At 39.7% G+C, this 19,907-nt stretch overlaps 1 protein-coding gene across 3 annotated transcripts; it reads right to left on the bottom strand.

The window, feature by feature from the left end:
- Window positions 1-1,189: 1,189 nt before the first annotated feature.
- LOC115061664 (actin-related protein 3) lies at window positions 1,190-19,385 on the bottom strand. 3 transcript variants are annotated; one of them, XM_029530104.1, is made up of 12 exons: window positions 19,196-19,384; window positions 12,705-12,760; window positions 12,281-12,405; window positions 10,478-10,588; window positions 10,173-10,268; window positions 9,326-9,433; window positions 7,446-7,589; window positions 5,440-5,613; window positions 5,029-5,121; window positions 4,259-4,384; window positions 3,095-3,178; window positions 1,190-2,375 (listed from the first exon to the last, which is right to left on the bottom strand). In XM_029530104.1, exons 1-12 carry the CDS (start codon window positions 19,237-19,239, stop codon window positions 2,280-2,282), a joined length of 1,257 nt encoding a protein of 418 aa, XP_029385964.1. In that variant the 5' UTR covers window positions 19,240-19,384; the 3' UTR covers window positions 1,190-2,279. The 3 variants fall into 3 exon arrangements, with proteins under 3 accessions (XP_029385964.1, XP_029385965.1, XP_029385966.1); XM_029530105.1 differs by lacking the exon at window positions 4,259-4,384 and having other exon boundaries at window positions 19,196-19,385; XM_029530106.1 differs by lacking the exons at window positions 3,095-3,178; window positions 4,259-4,384 and having other exon boundaries at window positions 19,196-19,385.
- Window positions 19,386-19,907: the final 522 nt, after the last annotated feature.

The following is a 19,907-nucleotide window of genomic DNA, read 5'->3' on the forward strand; positions in this document are numbered from 1 at the left end:
GAGGTTAGACAGCAGGACCAGGAGCCTAAGGGACTTGTGTCCTTCAGTAGCTGGTGGGCAGGTGAACAGGGAGAAGGAGCTGGAGAGACACACTGGATGGACAAAAAGTGGACAAACAATGACAGAGACCATTAGAGAAGAACATAACAAGTCATTATTAAACCTTAACACCATATCTGACTAAAATCCTTTCAGTAAGCCTTGCAACCCTTTTGCATCTTTAAACACACTAGTGGTTTCAATTATAATTTAGTCCCAGCAGTATTTCACCATTAATGACTTAAACTTTTATTTCTGATCCAATGTCTGTTTAGATTGCTGCTTGAAACTTATTAAGCTATGTTTCAGATAAGATGAATTGTTGTCTTTAAGCAAATCATTTGAGTTCTAGCAACTGCATCTCCAGTTATAGACAGACTGTATGTAAAAGTAAATGTAGCTTCTGGGTCTGTAAAGTGAAGCCAGTGCTGATGAGCCTTCAACCTGAATTCTGTCCAATAATCTTCATGGAGAGACTTCAATGGTTTTAAGAAATCAAATTTTATTGAAGTCTGTGGGAAAGTGGCCCTACTTCTCACTTGATTTATCCGCATAGTAAATGTTTTCTTTGTGAGTTGAAAGTTTCATATCTTCAATAGAACCCAATGTTTATTTTAATTAGGCAGAGAGTCATGAATAAAATACCCAGGACCACGCAGCTATTCCAGATAAACCAATGAGAAACTTGACAAAGATACAGCTGCTGAAATAACCCTAAATTATTTCAGTGTCTATCAAGGTCAGAGCCAGTTTGCATTTCAACATAACGGTCGATACTTTAAAGCACTATTTTGTGACAAAACATTAGTCTCACACTCATGGAAATCCTTTTCTGATTGATATTTTTATTCAACAAATGTATAAAAATGTCAAACTCTATAAAACCCACAACTACACACTTCTTTCATTGAATCACCATTAGACTCATCTTCTGACATTTGACTTTTAGACCACAGCCCCACAAAGGTAAAGCCTCCCAAACCCTGGTACACTGGTGGTCTGGTGGGTGCAATGCTCACCCAGTTAGATTCTTAGATTTTTGGTGGATAAACTAAGTTATGTGAAGGTATGTTCAGGTGATTTATTTTACGAAAGCATTAACCAATGATGGAAACAACAGAAAAACAAAAAGGACAAAGGCCTCAAGACGTAGAAACAAATTTGAGCCTTTATTGGAATGTTGCAAGGCATTAAATACACAAATTCCATTATTTTCATAATTTGGTATTTAATTATAAAAAAAAAAAAAAAATCATCTAGTCTAACAATACTGGTCTGACAGTCATTCTAACTCAGTTTCATTTTGAGAACCTGAGTAAGTCCTCTTTCTCTTTTCTTTCACTGTACCACAGAGGTGGAAACCTGACACTGTCCCAAGTGAAAGCAGATGTGAATTAATGTATGAAGAATTAAAGGGCAGACAGCGATGACACATGTGGGGAACTATAGTATTGAGACTCAAAAAAATACTGTGTATCAAAGCTGCATCGTCCTTAAAACAGTCTCTTGTTCATATTGGAATCCATTTTTTTTACCCCTGATTTCCCATGTTTTACATATAAAAACTTTAGTATGAAATATAAACAAGCTCTTACCGTGATACACAGATATGTGCATTTGAAGCTGAAATAATTTGCTGAAAATAAAAGCAGACAATAATATGTTCTAAACTTGTCAATGGTCTCCAGAGTCGGGGGATCTTGCCTGGACTCATGTTCTATAAACATAAATAATATGTTCAGGTGTCAGGAAATTACTATCAATGTTACTTAATGTTATCATCCTCGGTCTCCACCAACACCATCTTTGTATTCACCCTAATCATAATCTTTATAATCACCATCACTCACTGCACGTTTCTCAACAGATCCAGAAATCCTTGTTAAACAGTTTTGGCGTGCAAACTGTTTTCCCTCATTTTGACAAGAAAATAGAAAGAAACAAAAAAGAAAAAACAAGGAAAAAAAAAAAAAAAAAAAAATCACAATAAATTTTCCAGCCGATGTTTTGTTTGGTCTGGTGTCTTTTTTTTTTTCCTTTTCATGTTCTGGATCTCTGTAACGTTCCACACGTCCATAGTTGAACGAATACCCCTTCCCCCCCCCCACAAAAAAAAAAAAGCACAGAAGCACCACTGTCCCCCACCTCCCGAGCCTGACCTTCACCCCACCTCAATTGATCACTTTCTACACCTCCCTATCCTGCCCCAACCACTGCTGTTAGACATCTGAGGTCCAGAGTTAAGACATGACTCCAAACACGGGGTTGTGGCGACAGATGCTCGGCCCAATCTCTTCGTAGTCTTTTTTGGTGTGGCAAACCTGGTAGAACTCGGGCTGCAGAGATGGATGAAGACAAGCGCAAAATGAACACACATGAGAAACTGCAGGTATTAACATATTCATTTACTGTTTTTGTTTTTTTGATCCATTCTGAACTAAGGCCTGCTGGACACAGCAGCAATGTCAATGCGGCACAGGAAGCATTGTGGCCACATGTAGCCCAGATTGTCCTCAATGTGTCTGAGATACGTTAACAACTGGACTATGATCACCTGAGACAGATGGTAATAGCTGATGTGAACAGAGACACAACATTCACTGCTAATCACAGTTTAGCTATGGAATGCTAAACGCGGTTTTTATTCATTCACTGCATGCGTGTGACAAACCTGAAGAGCCAGACTTAAAAGTTATCAAGTTTTTCGTGACAAATCTCTTGAGACATTTCATAAGATAAAAAATTATTAATCTATGAAGAGATTTGACTAATTGCACTGAATCTTCAGGGCTGTAAAAACTGCTGATGGAAGGACACAAAAGAAATAGTTACTTAATCATTACCTCAGACCTTTATAATGGGGCCCATTAACTTTTGAATATTGAATACAAATTAATAAATATAATAATACAATAATATTAATACAATAGTAAATATTGAATAAAAGTAGTAAGACTAGTATGCCTCAGTGTCAAACAGCATGGAAGCCATTGGGTTTAAATCTAGATATGCTCTGACTGATAAAGATGGGCTGGTGCATGTCTGAAATACTTACAGTTGATGCTAACATTGATCCACCAAACCAGACTGCATATCTCTGCATATGATGAGTGATGACTTGGACATCTATTGGTTTTGGCTAAGGAGGGAGAGAAAGACAGGCATCAAAACAGTATCATTGGCAGACCCAGTCACTCAGAGATTCATATAATCATAGAACGTAAAGAACAAATTCTGTTGGTTGAGGGACAGGGGACAGGCCTAAATAAACCTAGCTAACACATAAAAGCTAGTAACTATGCTAATTGTTCTGATAGATCTGGAACGGAAGTTTATTGTCATCATACATCAGCACAATGAAATTTACACACCCATTTGCCTTCGTACAACTACATCAACTAATCACAATTATTACTGGTTGAACTTAATAATGGCACCAGAATTTATATAAACAACACATTCACATTCGATTGTGTATGTACGCTTAAACTTTGAACAGTCCGTCGTCCAAATAGAGGCATTGTGGGTGTGGGGTGTTGCAACATGCGTCGTGCCAAGTAACTCTTCGAGTTACTGATTCTGGTCTCAGACTCAACAGACTGACTTGTGTTCAATATTTTGTAGAATCCCCTTTAGAATTTCTTACAATTAAAGTCCTCAAAGCATTTTCCATGGCACATTCACAGGGATCACTCAATCTCCAAGCTGCAGATGCTTTAATAACCTTAATCTGATCAATGCTTCACCACAGTTTTATCACAGAGGTTTGCAGAGACTTCATGGCTTGGTTTTTACCGTGACATGCGCCATAAATTGTGGGAGTTAACTGTTTTATCAATTCACTTTGCCATAGGTGGACTCCAATCAAGGATGATTCAAGCAAACAGACAAAAGAAAGAAATGCCATTCAGCTCCATCTCCAGCTAGTTGACATTTAACATGTCATCAAGCTGAATCACAGGTATCGTCAACTTGAAGAAGAGGAGGCAGCAGAAGCCAATTATAAAATTATTCCTGTCTTCAATCTCAGATCGAGATTTTAATTTATTGAGGTCATCTGATTTAGATTCAGTCCTCACCCTTAACAGCTGCATTTGTTGTGAGAAACCACAGAAATTTTAAAAGGCATTTTTTCCTCAGCTTCACTCCTCACACAGTAATTGTGTTTTGTTGAGCAGTATTGATCTATGCCTGCGTACAAATTAACATGGACTCTAACCTTGAGCTTGCCTCCGCTCAACTCCTCACTCATCTTCAGTCGGGCATCAACTGTCCTCTTCAGGTCTCTCTGCAGACGACGCCCAAAATCCCTGAACATGGTGGAGCCTCCTGACAGTACAATGTTCTGAGAACAAAAGGTGACAGATTAGAATGCTGTAGAGCGAGAGCATTACTTCTCCTCTGTGACCTGTGAGGAGCAGGAGCCTGATGGCACATATAGGTGCATGAGTCAATGCTCAGGCAAAAAACAGCAACCCTGCTGTTTACAAAAATAAAAAGCTACATTCCACAAGGTGTAAATACAATTTAATGCATTGCTGAAATAAAAATATCTCCCTAAAATGGTGCTTGTAATGAAGCGCACTTATTCATGCATGGATTCAATTAAGCTGTCTGGATTCATCCCTTAAAACATCTTATCCATGTAGTCACAGGAGAGTGTGTGGGGGGACAGTAGCTGAAATTGGGCAAGGGTGGGGTTTATTGAGTTCTATCACAGGACTGACATACACAGAAATAGTACCATTCGCTCTCACAAATACACCTTTATTTTATAAGGGGACAGCGTAACCACTGCAACACCATGCCATCCGGTACAGCTGTCTGCTTAAAAACATATAGCAGTTCAAATGTTCAAAAACAGCAGGACAGTTAAGAAGACCATGTATAAATGTAAAGTCGTGTCCTCAGTATCAGGAAACAAAATGTTGCATCATTAATCTCTGAATGATGTAAAGAGACTTATCGACAGGCTGTAAGACAGCTCACCTTATACAGAGGACGCCTGACATCAATAGGGCAGTTCTGAATGACCTCGTCCACAACCTCAGAGATAGGCTGAGTGAAGTCAGGGTTGGCGAACTTTGATGGCGAGGAAACAGAGAAATTTGTTAGTATGTGAACCAAATACACCTGCAACCTCTGACCTCCCACACAATACATGCATAAAGACAACAGCGATGAAATTACACAAGAGAACAACCTGTTGTCTACCTGTTGAGCATTTTGTTGTCCTCCGTCTCTACTTCCTTATTCAGGGTGTTCTCCTTTCAGCCCTTAAAGAATGAGCTTTGTGTATGTATGTGTTTGTGTGTGTGTCTCTAGTCTTCATCTTAATCTCTAGTCTAGTTCTTAATCTTAAACTGCTCCTCTCCTGTGATTCATGTTATACAGACCAACCTCTGGGTGGAAGAAGATCTCAGGCCCAAGGAAGCGCTCGTAGCCGACATCAATGGTAAATTCCTTTTTGCTGATGGCGTTGATGCCAGTGTACTGCTTGATCCACTTGGAGCCATCTGTGTCATACTTATTGAACTCTTTGACTAAATCTGGGCACACATAGCTGAACCGCTCCTGATGTGGGGAGAGAAGAGGTCAAGTGATGCTTGTTCAAGTGCCATGAGTTTAAATGAAGCTGCAGTAACAAAAATCTTATTTATGAGGGACATTCATAACACAGTAATAATAACTTAATTCATAAGGTATTTTTCTCAAGTTTCAAAGTGCTCTACAAGAAAAACTAAAGCCCAATAAATGTACAGTTAGGGTACCTGAGCATCATAAAAGAGCAGGGCACCAGGGAAACATAACATCATAACTAGTCTTTATGTGGAAAGTCAGTTTAAGAACTGACACAGTTATTGAGTATGAAAATGCTAAAAATATATTTATATATAAAATGTGTATTGCCCATGAATTGGTTAAATTCATAAATATGTTTTCAGAAGATATTATTTTTCTCTCAATTTTTCTCTCAATTTTCAGTTGGACCCACACCAAGTCAGCCATTCTGAGTTGTATTTTGGATACAGTCATTTAAAACTTTGAAGGTCCACAATAAAATAAAAAAAATCTATAATAAGATAAACGCACTAAGGACAGTAGATGATAGCTGGAGGCCTGGCACATACCAAGTCTAAAATGAAAAAAAAAAAAAAAAAAAAATTATCCTGATCCTGAGCTGATCACGTTTGAGTTGATTATCAAAGCTTTTAAGATTCAAGATTAAATAACTCCAACATTTTTAATGAGTGCCTTCATTGTATCGGTAGTTTTGTTTCAGCAAAGTCTCTTCAGAGGTGGGAAGGAACATGGCGTCAACCCACAGCGGAATTCAATTTCAAAGACATTACTGCCTATACGCACTACATGTTCTCCTTCGTTTAAATCCGCATTTTTTTCTGCTGTGTGTGCCTCAGGCTAATGAGGGATCGTCCTTGACATCAAGAGCAAAGTCTCAGATAACAAGCTATTTAACAAACACAAGGCAGCCGTGGAGAATTGTGAAATGTGAATCGATAAAACAAAAGGTGTGAAGTAGAAAAATATATGAAAAATCTCAAAAACTTGCGGTGATACAGGTTTGAAGATGCAATGCCGAAACAGCACAAAAGCATACAGTGGTGCAGAAAAATATATGTAGCTTAAGCTAATTTCAGTTTCGGGAGAAAAGTGTTAACGGGAGTTAAAAGCTAAACAAGAGCAAGGACGCAAGCAACATGCAACACAGACCAACAGCAACACCTGGTGCCTATGATATTTCAATATATGGAAATTAAGTGTTGGTTAAACTTTTTTTCTTAGAATTGTTTAAATTATCTTATTGTCACTTTCTTGTAAAAGTTTTAAATGATTGACTTTTCCAGGAAGATTTAATCCTTATATCTGAAGATAGAGTGGCTCCATTGGAGTACTTGGTAGTTCAATAATAAAAAAAGTTGTTCAACAGTGACATAAAGCTGTGGAAATATGCTAATAACAATATATGCCTCAACTGACATGAACTATGTCTGTGAAGATTCTTTTTAAGTAGCTAAACTTGTTTCTGCTGATCTCATCTACAGAAGCTCACTCAGCTCCAGTGGTGTCTCTAAACTGGCAGCTGGAATGATTATACGAACCTCATAAAACAACACCAAAAAACCCGGACTATAACATTTTTGTGTTAAAAAAAATGATGGAATCTATCTACGTCTACATCTATTTTTTTGTAGTTGTAGCTGATTAAGAATTTGTTCCCAATATTCTTTTCACAAAATGTCAGACTGGTGTTAGAGGATGTCTGAGGTCAGGAACCCAGTACTTAATGTCACCATCATTTGAGATTTGTTCTTGTTATTTATTATTGGGTCTTTAGCAGTAGAAGTGGATGTGGATGTGGATGTGGATCATAGATGAGGGCCTACCTTTACTGCCTTGGCCGTCTCCAGCGACTGCTCTGGTGGGATGCCCACTTCCCTCTCCCTCAGGAGCTGCTGAGTGAAGTAGGTGATGTCTCTTCCCGCAATGGGAATGTGCTTTATACAACTGCCAATGACATATCCTTCAGCCTGAGAGATACAGAGAGGGAGCTGATGTCATTAACCTGTGACATACGAGTGCACAAAATAGAAAGAGAGACAGCCTACAGTTTTTATAGCATAATATTTTTCCATTAGATCTGTATTTTACTCCGAGTCTGTCTCCACGTCTCATCAGTATTGTGCTTGGCTCATTTCCCCCCCATGTTCAGCAGTGGCTACAGACCTGCCGATTCTGTCACCCAGCCCCTAAATGTGTTTTGTAAGCATATTTCCTGAAACTGAGTAATTCCTTCCAACCTCTTAAACTCTGAGCACAATAATCAGCTGAAATGCTTTCACTCTGCCATGTCTCTTCAGAAAAAGTCCTACCAAGTTACTGTGAATTTAACGTATTTACATTGAAAGACAACAGATAACATGGATTCAGACTGGGCAAAGTGTCTAGTGTAGGGTTCCCCAAACTACAGGCCACATCTGGCCAGCCAAATCGACTGCAGTGGCCCTCTTAACGATCCCACACAATCCCTCTAAACATGACCTATTTTTAACAGGCACGGCGCCAGGATTTTTTTTTTCGCCCGGTGCTTAGGGTGAGCTTGACCAATACGTCAATCCGTGGGGATGCTAAGAAAAGAATTAATTTTCGTGACTTAAGTTACTTTATAAGGAGTTCTGATGTTTTCAATAAAAGCAACTATGATACACAGCACGAGCAATAGGCTACACGTGACCACAAGGCAATGGCAAAAATGTTTTACTTACAAAAGGTCAGCACTGGACAGCACCAGACAGCGCCCACGCGCCATACCAATAATCAAACAATACATCCAAAATGCGAAGTGTAGAGAAGAAGTGTATTTATTCCATATGCATTATTGATGAAAAATTATTTATTTGCATTATTATTTTGCATCATAACTTAAGAAATTAGATTAATAGTCAAATTAATAACAGGTTACGAAGTGCAGCCGCAATGAAAAGTGCAAACACGTCGTGCCTGTTAACTGGGCACACACTTAAAGAGCGTAAAAGGAACTGGTTCATCACAATCTTGGGGTTTATATTTCTATTGCAAACAAATATAAATGCCACGTTCTTCTGTGCATTCGTTCCAGTAACGGATTCAATGTCGCATCAAATGTATCACAAGCAGTCTATGATCGCAACGTCAGGAAAAAACTCACCCGTTGTTTTATAGGACGATGCGTCTGTTGTTGTGGTTCAGTGCACGAGTCTATAATATTTTTTTTTCTTGGTCACAAAACGATCCATTGCAAAGGACTGTAGGCTAGCTAGCCTTAGTCTAACGCGCGAGAATAAACAGAAGTCTCACTCTCTTTCTCTCCCTCCCCCTCACACACTGTAGCTACACTGTGGGATTACAGGTGCAGCAAAAACACGCAAACGGGGATTGGATCGAAACAGAATAGCTTGTTAACGTTTTAAATTTAAAAAACAATATAAAATTAAATGTGTTTTTATTTTTTATAAAATAAAAAGGAGTATCTGTGGTACTTCAATAAAACACGAGGACTTTCTATTACTTCTTTTTGCAAACCAACAGGTGGTGCCAAGGCCAAGCAAAGGGCAGCTGCAACAAATGATCATTATAATCTCCATAATAATACTAGCTGTCACTTGGGCCCATATCATTTCCTGTTATAGACTGACCCCAGCCCCCCATCACAGAAAGGAAAGTTGATGTGGGCCCCACTGAAAAAAGCTCTGGTCTAGTCTTTACCCGTAAATGTGCATGTGCTTACCACTGGGATGACATGAGTGACGCCATCTCCACTGTCGATGACGGTGCCTGTCAGGGTCCTCTCTCCCACCTGTCTAGAGGTCCAAGAAGCTGCCAGAGCGAGCACAGCCTGCACGCATGCACACACACAGATATAATACACATATAATGTACTGATAAATTCTTGCCTGTACATTCACTAGAAAATAAGGAAAAGTTGTTTCAAAGAATGATAAAAAGAGTTAAGAACAGATTTTTGAGGAAATGAGATGACAGCGGGCAGCACAGTGGAATAGTGGTTAGTGTTGTTGCCCCACAGCTAGAAGGTTGTAGGTTTGGTTCCTGGGCTGTGGCCTTTCTGTGTGGAGTTAGGTTAATAGGTGACTCTAAATTGACTGCAAGTCTGAGTGACTACAGTTGACTGGAGAACTGTCCAGACTGCACCCCGCCCTCGTCCTATGTGAGCTGAGATTGGACCCCCCACAACCCAGAAACGGATAAGCGTTAGAAGATAGATTAATGAATGGATGAGATGACATATTTTGATACTTAATTGATCCTTCTGCAGGATATTACTTTATTGCAACAAGTAGATCATCAAAAAAAAAAAAAAACTACATAACACAATTCTATACCTGTTTAACACAGCTAAATATTATTCTAAAATTGCGCTCTTAAAAACAAAACTAAAATTGCACTATTGACAATTATTCACATGTCGGTGTACAAAAAAAATCCCAAAAAGTGCCAAAGTTCAATGCAATAAGCACCATTGCACAGTCTGATGGCGGTTAGCAGGAACGACTTCCTACAGTGCTTGGTCCTGAAAATGACAAATATAAGAAGTATTATTTCACTGCATCTCTCACCTGCACAGCAATGTATAGCCCTGGTACATTGAAGGACTCGAACATGATTTCAGCTGTATACTCTCGGTTTTCTGGTGTGTTAAGAGGAGGCTCTGTCTGCAAACACAAGATGATATCTCCATTGTTAACTGTATAATGGTGCACAGAGTGAGTAGATGTTAACTGACCTGTTAGTTCAACTTATCACACTGTAGCTACAGTAAAAATAAATAAATAAATAAATAAAACAAGATAACATTGAAGGATTTGAAGCTAATGTTTGCATTATCTTGCCTTTGGACTGGCTATGTTTTCAAAAGCCTTACCAAGAGGAAGTAGTGGTCCTCAGGCTCAGCCCTCAGGTACTTGAAGATGATCTGCTCCATGAATCGCTCCATCAGGTCCCAGTCCTCCACGATCCCGTGACGAATTGGCCACTGTTGGCACAGGGGTTTGGGTGATTAAAATGTTTGAGAGGCTGCAGAACACTTGGAGAGAGACTTGAATAAAATATGCAATCATAGTAATGCATCATTTTGTAAAGTGAAAAATGCAGGGACTTTTCTACTCCAGCACATTTACCTTTCAACCTTCATTTAGGAATAAGTGCTCTCATAATGGAACTGGATCACAGGTTCAAAAACACAGAGCACTTTCCTCTGCAGGTACTGTGCTCAGACAACAATCTCTGAAATGCGCAGTATGTCAGATGTGTAATGATGTCATGCAGTTGTTCCACCAATGTGTGCAGCTCATTGCTATCATCCATAAAACCTGCAGATGGAATAGGTTCAGTGCCTTCTCACTGTACAACCTAAATTTCAATGTTGATGTCTGCGGTTCATTCTTCAAAACACTTTTCCATCGATGCACTTCTCAACGCAACGCAATGTAAAACACTCAGTGCTGTCTTGTGGCTGCATTGCTTTTTGAGTGTTGTGTTTAAAGTAACTCTTGTTAATTTTATCATCATTCTATACCTTCACGCTGCCATGTCAGAAATGATCAAGTGACTTTAAAAAGGAATGTGGATGAAGCTAACAGTAAGCTGCTAGTTAGCCTCTTAATGATCAAACGCTGACTGCAGAAAAAAATAACTGACTTGAAGGTGAAGACCAGGTCAAACAACAGAAATTTCTGACATAACAGACACAACATGAGGTGTTCAAATGTGTAATTGTTAGGTATGATGTCATACAAAGAGCGTTCCACCAAATACTCCCATTTTTTGAGCTAGAAGACCTGCAGCATGTAATCACATGTTGGTAGCTGACTGGAAAATGTGAATGTTTCATTATTTTGAGAATCTGGTTTAATTACTGTTCTAATGGATCCTTTTCTGCTTTGACCTGTGTCGTCATATATATAATTTAGCATGCAGACACAGTCGAGGTGGAGTGTGAAATGTCTGAAAAATATATATATATATATATATATATTTTTTTTTTTTTAAACCTTCGATAGGAAAACTCCATGGCTGCAGCGATATCTTTTGTTCAGTGTAGCAGCACCATGTTGGACAGGTATCAGGTGCATTTACATTGCCTGTGCTCTAAAAAAAAAAACTTTGGCATAGGAGAAGACAGGAAAATTTGTGTGCTCAGATGGGAGTTTACAGTGTCTCAGTGCCAAGACTGGTAAATACCTATGTCTACTCCTGAGTAATTTAACCAGATTTCAAAAGATTAGGAGACTTTTGACCTACGGAGAAATCACTTCATATAGTCACAGTATTTTGAGGTTTAGTGTGTGCAAAGACTATTATCACATTTATTATGTAACTTCATGCAATTTTGTATGCAGGACATACAGCTCCTTGGGGAGCGCCTACAAATTAAAAGACTAACAGGATTTATTTAGGCAAGACTGTGATTGTTTATGATATCACATTACATGCGCAATCTGCAACAAATGATTTTGCAGAGCTGATTCCAGACTGTGTGAAGTCACTTTTCTTAATGTTTGGGTGACAAAAAGAACACCCTTTTCTGCAGGGGGAAAGCCTTTAATGCACCCTGTTGCTTGTTTATTAGCTGCTAAATGAATTTTGTTATCAAAGACAAAGCAGTCGAGCATGGTGGTTGCTTCAGTCTCTTTTGTGGGTGTGTAAAGTCTTAAGGGTGGTGTACCTTAGTGGAATATGTGGGCTTGTCGACTGCTTCATCTCCAATGTAGAAATCCAAGTCATCCACCCCCTTCATCATCCTCCGCTGTGCCTGATCTCCAACCTTGGCTGACTCTTTGATGGCAATACCTGACAAGAAAAGTGAACGGACAGCCACAGAAAGGAGGAAAGAATACTCACATCTGAGGTGATTAAGTTTTATTTACACACTTTACACCTTTAGTCTTTTACACATAACAGTTGAACACTTTAGAAAAGTTTGGCCCATGTTCAATGTTACAGGAACATCCTCAGGCAATAGTATATTTCAATTTCTATGCAAATTGTCTTTGTTGGACAAGATCTTGAACTACTTCCTCTCCTAGTCGTCATGTCCCTGCCCTGCTTGTCTGGTGTTGGGTAAACTCAATGCACAGTGAAACACTCACATGATGGAACGATGAACTGTGGCTCTGTGTTCCCTGCATACCCAAGTTTGGTGTAACTGCAAGAGAAAAGAAAGAAATACATTTCAGCATGGAGAAGCATGTTGCATGATGGGGACAATGCCAAGCTCCAACTCCATGTGTGAAAGTTAACCTCAGTCAAGATTATTTTTGGATGCTACCTCCTATTGTTTTGATCAATGCCCTGACTCTCCCTTGGTTGGTTGAGTGGGTGCCAAAAGCAGCGGCAGCTCCGGAGTTTGCTAATAGGAAGCCATTAAAGGAGCCATTCATGTCACACTGGGAACTGAGGACTATTCATATTTGATGGAGGGGAAAAAGATCACTTCTGCATAAACTGACCTTCCTCAGTATAAACTGGGTATGACCTCAAAAAAAGCTGATGAATTCTGCCTTTCCTTCTTCTGTACTAGCTAAACCTTCAGGTAGAAGTAACATTCTCAAAATCATTGTGACTGCAACATTTCTACCTCCACTTTAAGACAATGTGTCCATAAACTTATAAAAATCTTTAACCTGGGCCCTATCCACACATGTCCATGAGTGCAAATGATTGTCAGGGACAAAAGTTGTACTATATTTAATGTAAATACATTTATGTAAATAGTACTTTTTATTACTAAAAAGGGTTAGGGTTAACCCTAACCCTTTTTTTTTTTTTTTATTCTTTTTTATTTTTTCTTGGCTTGACTAGGCCTCAGTTCTTAATTTCGTACACCCTCACGTGCATGCATGTGCTGTTGGTATGACAATAAAGCTTCCTTGAATCCTTGAAATCTTTGTAAATCTTTTGTGTGTGTGTGTGTGTGCGTGTAATGTTTTTCTTAACATACAGGAACTGAAGACTTAACATTAATATAAAAGTCACATATTAATACAATAAAATACCAAAATAAAAAAATACATAAAAGAGTCAGCTGTCAACTAACTGTTTTTTGTGTGGTTTATCTATGGAGTCTGATTGCTTTGAACAGAAAGATGTTTTTTTTTTTTGGTTTTTTAAAGGGTTGTTTCTTTAGGAATCCTTTCCACAGTACATCATCTGTCCTACACCTGGTCAATAGTGGACCCATTGCAAGGGTTTATTTATAGATCATCTTTCAGACACAGCAATTTAAAATGGTTCACTGCGGCCTGAAATACATTATAATAGAACTTTAAAATTACATTCAAAAACTTGGCAAGTCTGTGCTGCAGTGATAAGCAAACGGGTAAATGCACAATATTAAAAAAATCTTACAGATATATTTTTTTGTAGAGCAATATTCTTGCTTCATGTACTTTTGTATGTACAATTTTAAATAGCAAACTGTGTCAGGTGTTTGTTCCACAGGTTTGCAAAGACTTTCACACACAAATATGAAAGAAAATAAAGCCCAATCTGAAAAGACCTGTGTGTCCTTTAAGCCACGCCATCAAAGTGTTCAGAGTTTACAGCTACACGTTTCTGTTGTTTTGGGGGCACATGCTGACCAGATGTAGTCAAAACTAGGGTTGGCTGAGACAGGACTTCTATACTTCCTGCACACAAGGCCCGAGGGACTGATAGATGACACTGCTGACAACTGCCAAAGCACTGTGGGCATAACAACACCACCCTCATTTGAATTCTACTAACTCTATTAGCATTCAAGACATTAAGTGCTGGTTATGGCACTGATTTACATGTACTTTATTTCAATTTCTCAAGCAATGCAACTGCCTTACAAAACTGTGTGGCTTCTCAATTTGCAGATCTACACATTTATAACTTTAACAGCTTTTATATTTTCTGCCCTGAACACCTATCAGTTTTTTTGTTTGTTCGTTAGTTTTTTTTACTGGATAACATAAACAGGAAACTGTACATTTACTTATAATTCACAGCAGATGTTTTTGCATAATAAATACAGACAGGAAGCAGAAATATTGTATTAAACAAACAGCTCTCTATAATAATAGACCAGCACCACTTAAGTGCAACATAAAAGCAACAAGTTCTTGACATCTGGTGGAAACTTTTGTGAACACACACTGGGCAAATATCACTTTGTTTGATTTAAGACTCATAGTCAATATCACACCTGCTGACTATAGACTTAAAATACAGGCTCAAACAGCCAGGTCTGAACACTGGAGTGGTTGAGGAACATTACCTACTCTGACACTCTGTCAAAGACAACAGCAAGCACATAACCACCAGCATCAGCACCATCTTTGCCTATTTCCTCAGCCTGAGCTGACAGACATTTGGTTTGTGAGGAAGTGAAAAGGTGTGTTGTGTGAATAAAATGATAGTCTAATCTGACAATAGAGCTGCAACTGCTGTTCTACAAAGGTAGAGCCAGGAGAAAGGACACTATTTGAATACACAACACACAATAAAGTAGGCCATGTTCAGCTACTAGCAACACCACTGTGTACAGTAAAACTGAAATAACCTGGTAATTTTTAGGCTGAATGCTCATTGTCATCTCCACTGTTGCCATCATTTAAATATGCAATACAACCTGTCATACGTCTTTTAAAAAGTTGAATGTGTTTTTAGTTTTGATGGTTTTTAAAGTCGAACAGATGAATTTTATATCAATGTTTCATGAATTCACTATGTTTAACATGAAAGTGGGTCGGTCACATTCCCAGACCCACAGAGAGATATCACCTTACTGCAGTTTTATTTAGCTCAAAACCCTATGGTGTTCTATCAATTTTTGATTTTGTTTTCTCTTTGCTTAGATTTGGTCTCTCCATTCTCAGCTGCCAGCTGCTCCCAATGACAAAGCCTTGATTATCTCATTGTACTTTACTCAGCTGACAGCTTTAGAGACTCCCTGTTCAACATGGTGTAGCACTGGCTACAGAGTGGAGGAGGCAGAAAAAAAAGTAAATACCAAAATGAGTTAGCTTATTGCTGCCAAAGTAGCTGTGTATGAAAACAAATTAAGGCCGAAACAAACGTAAAAACGATTGAAGTTTTCATATCTGTCATTTGAAATAATTTTTTTCATGTTAGCCCCCATGTTAAGCTGTTTTTTCAAGTTTCATCTGAGAGCTGACGTGTTCTTTTCATTCTTCACCATCTGCATTAATTTCTTCTCTCCACACTTATTTTTACCACACGAGAACAATACACATGCAAAATGTTTACGATAGGCTGTTTAGATTAGATTTAACTTTATTGTAATTACACATGTACAAGTACAAGGCAGCGAAATGCAGTTGGGCATCTAATCAGAAGTGCAAATAATATTATGTACATGAATTGTATATATATAGTATGAATATAAATGTACATAATATACAGATTATGCTAAATGAGTGGTGATGTGAAAGGGCAGGTCAGCAAGGGCCAGATTTCAACATGGAGACAGCTCTGGGGAAAAAGCTGTTCCTGGACTGGAGGCTTCTGAAGCGCCTGCCGGAGGGCAGAAGGGCAAACAGTCTATGGGCAGGGTGAGAGGAGTCTTTGAGGATCGCTTTGAGGATGCTGCACACTCGACGTATACAGCGTTTCCTCTGAACGTCCTTGAGGTGCTGGAAGTGATGTCCCAGTGACACGCTGGGTGGTTTTGACCACTTGCTGTAGCGCCTTGCGGTCTACGACAGAGCAGTTCCTGTACCAGACTGTGACGCAGCTGCTCAGGATGCTCTCAATCGCACAATAAAAGTTCATCAGTATGGCTGAAGACAGGTGGTGGTTCCTCGGTGTTGAGGAGGCAGAGAGAAGCCTTCCTGAAAGTCGGACTATGGCCCTAGATTGGTCCAAAAGCCAGCCCAGGAAGCCTGCAAGTAAACAACCTATGGGTTGTTTTCAACATAAATCTACTCACACTAGGATTTAACTGTCATTGTTGTTGGACTCAATGCAAACGACCACTATGCATCACTGTCCTCGGGTAGTATTAATCAGACATAGTTTTTGTTTAACAATATAACCCAGAAATGATCATTAGTGAAGTTAGCTAAGAGTTAACCTACTCTGGGACTGATCTAAATTGGGTGGCCTGGGGCATCATGGCCAATTTTTAAGTTTCGTTTTGAAACAGGAAGTTTTTATACTACCTACATTTCATCAGCACACTTTGCGGATAGCGCTGTTGCCCCACAACAAGAAGGTTGTGGGTTTGGTTCCGGGCCTGGGGCCTTTCTGTGCCAAGTTTGCATGTTCTCCCATGCCTGTGTGGGTTTCCTCCCACCGTCCACAGACATGCATGTTTGGGTTAACTGGTGTGGTGTGAATGCGAGTGGCTGTTTATCTCTATCTGTCTCTGTGTGCTGGCCCTGTGATGAACTGGTGACCCGTACAGGGTGAACCCCGCCCTCATCCAATGTGAGCTGGGATTGGCTCCAGCACCCCCTGTAACCCGGAAACGGATAAGTGGTAGAACATGAATGAATGTCCAGTGGCCCTAAGTTTCTCAAGGCTGTGAAAATATTTCAGCCATTGTTTCTGCTTTAATCCAGAAAAAAAAATCATTCAGAGATAACAGCTACTTCATGACAGTCAAAAAGGCAATATCAAATTGCAGCAACAGCACCTAATGCCTTCATACCACAGAACAGTTCCAGCTTGTCTGCCTCAACCTGCCTCAACAAGACAGTGGACATCTTCACACAGGATGGATGGCGTTTAGCCTGTTTTTAGAATTGTTTAGACTTTTTCCTCTTTCCATTTCATCACAAGATTAACGTAACCAGGATCTGCAAAGTACCACCATAGAGCAGGGACTTCATCTGTGTTCATCTGCATTCATGGTTCAGGTTTTTCATTTTATCATCCACTGGTAAACGCTAATTTCAAACCATCATTTGTAAATTAATCAGGGTAGTTCATGATTGCAGCAATGTGCTATGGAATTTTAATAATTGGCTGAAGACAGATGAAGAAAGACCAGCCCAGCCCTTGGTGCTGGTCTGAGCTGGAGATTTTGTTGGGGAAGCTGAGATTTTAAGTACAATGCCAGTTTTGCAGTTGATGTGTAAAAGGAAATGGACTTGTCACTGTTTAGACATCCTGAGAGTGACTCATAGACAGCTGTTTTACTCCCTCAGCAGATCACAATAGCTGCCAGTAGCTGGGTCTCTGAGGCTAAGCTGCAAAGCCATGGCATGTGTAAGTTCTCATTCAAAAAGACGATATAAATCAAATCTCAAGCCCTGCCTACATTTTGACTTAAGATGAAGTGCAGTTTCTGTAGCTTTAAAAGAAAGCAAATCTTGTAAACGCCAACACTGGAACATATGTGTTGTGACTTTCAGGCTTGGCCAGAGAAGTGGAAGCCATCTGGTTGATGAGTAGAAACTAGCACAGGCTAACCCAATTCTCAGCAGTACTTTTTTTGCTTGTCCCCTTGCAGATCTAAAGCAGAAGACTGGTCTACAGCCTGAGGGGTGGAGGGGGACAAGAGCGTGGAGGTATGCAGTGTGAGGAATGACAAGTTCAAGCCTCTACATGCAAGCAATGAAAACTAGTCCTAAAAAATAAATCAGCACACCTACAATCAGCTGACGTCCATTGTTTTAGCAAGTTTGCATGAGAACATTGGTTAAAGGGTAGTTCCCAGGAAGGACAGACACTGCAGGTTTGTGTACAGAAAGGAAAACTGTCATTAGTCAAACTCGATCTAAAACCAAAGCAGTAAAAAGGCTATGGACTCAAATCAATACAAGCAGTGCTGCAGGAGGAACTATGATAACATCTATCTCTGCAAGTTTGTCACTCCATCAACAACATTGTTTATTATCAAAGTAAAATGTATTTTCCTCAAAAAGATTGAGAGAAAATTATTCGGTAGCCCGATGGGGAGAAGAAATTAGAGAAGTTAATCAGAAAAACATGCTCGGATGCCGAGAAACGACCATATATGGACTAAAAAGCGTGAATGAGGAAGTGCAGGCTGTATAGGAAGTAGCACTGCGCCTGCTCAGATCCAGGCTAATGAGCTAAAAAAATGAATTACACTAACCAAAGTCAGGGATATCTTTGCACGGTATATGTCGGAGTGAGATATACAGTGAATTTACATTGCTTTTCACACTGCATTGGCAATAACGGTTTGGTAAGACCAAATGAATGAAGCCAGCTGCGAGGGGATCCTTGTTCAGTCAGGTCTCGGTCTTGGACCATCAAACACTCGCTGGCTTCTGCCAGTGACTCCCCCGACAGGAAGAAAACACAGTCTGGCTAGTGATCATACGCTGCTAGCCATCAAAATAGCTAACGAGCAGGACGACGAAACCAGAAAAAAAGAAAGCAGCGACTGTGCAGTTTAGGTAAACTCACACTGCCTGCCTGGGTCAGATGCAGGAGGCGGTATTGATGTGACACAGTTAGCTGTTCGTCAGCACGTTAGCTCGCAGGCTAACTGTCTGCATATACACAGAGACACACACCCAGTCGCTGCTGTCACTGACAGTCCCCTGCCGTACTCAGCCTCTCCATGACACCCGAGACCCCCTACCCCCGAGCGGCGGTCCGAGTTGGAACAACCTACCCTGTGCCGCAGTCGACAACACACGCCGGTAACCGTCCAGCCATCTCTGCTGCTCGGAAAGGGTTAGATTTGACGAATAGCTGTGTCCACGGGAGGATCTGGCAAGCCGTTCACAGGCGGAACCCCGAGCCCGCACAGTGCCGTTTCCACTTCCGCACTCGGCTTCTTGCAGGCAGGGAGAGGCAAGATGGCGGAGGCCGGGTAGAGCGACACAGGCAGGGCTGTGCAGCTGTCAATCACCGAAGAGGACGGCGTCAGTTTCCAGGAGCCACATCTATTCTTATCCTCATGTGTCGGGACAACAACTCCTTCATTCGACCGCTTTAAGTTTTTATCCAAAATAATTATAACATGATAATTGTAATTATGTGCATTTCACTCTGTAAAAATAACATAGGGATAAATATATACAATTTTATATAGAATAAGCGTTGACGATACCATATATATACATACATTCTCATGAGCTTATTAAATTTTATCAATATTGTTGTTTTTGTCATTTAACTTTTCCTTTAACTTCGAGAAATGGTAATTTAATGGCATATATAATAACGCGCTGCATTTCCATCATTTAAGAAAGGCAGTAAGATGATAAATAATAAAGATAGAAATATCATGAATATATAGAGGCTATCTGTCAGTATGAATTTATGTTTTGTAGCAAATAAAAAAATAGGAGGGTTTTTAGTTTTATAACAGTATTGGAGTG

The sequence above is a fragment of the Echeneis naucrates genome, chromosome 21 (genome assembly GCF_900963305.1).
Source record: "Echeneis naucrates chromosome 21, fEcheNa1.1, whole genome shotgun sequence".
Taxonomy (NCBI): Eukaryota; Metazoa; Chordata; class Actinopteri; order Carangiformes; family Echeneidae; genus Echeneis; species Echeneis naucrates.

Bases quoted from the DNA above. Each gene is read 5' to 3' on its own strand.
- LOC115061664 (XM_029530104.1), bottom strand. From the start codon at position 19,239: ATGGCTGGACGGTTACCGGCGTGTGTTGTCGACTGCGGCACAGG. The intron at 10,589-12,280 runs GTACACCACCCT...CTGTGCCAACAG, and splicing joins AGCCCACATATTCCACTAAG to TGGCCAATTCGTCACGGGAT. The intron at 4,385-5,028 runs GTGAGCTGTCTT...TTTTGTTCTCAG, and splicing joins TCAGGCGTCCTCTGTATAAG to AACATTGTACTGTCAGGAGG.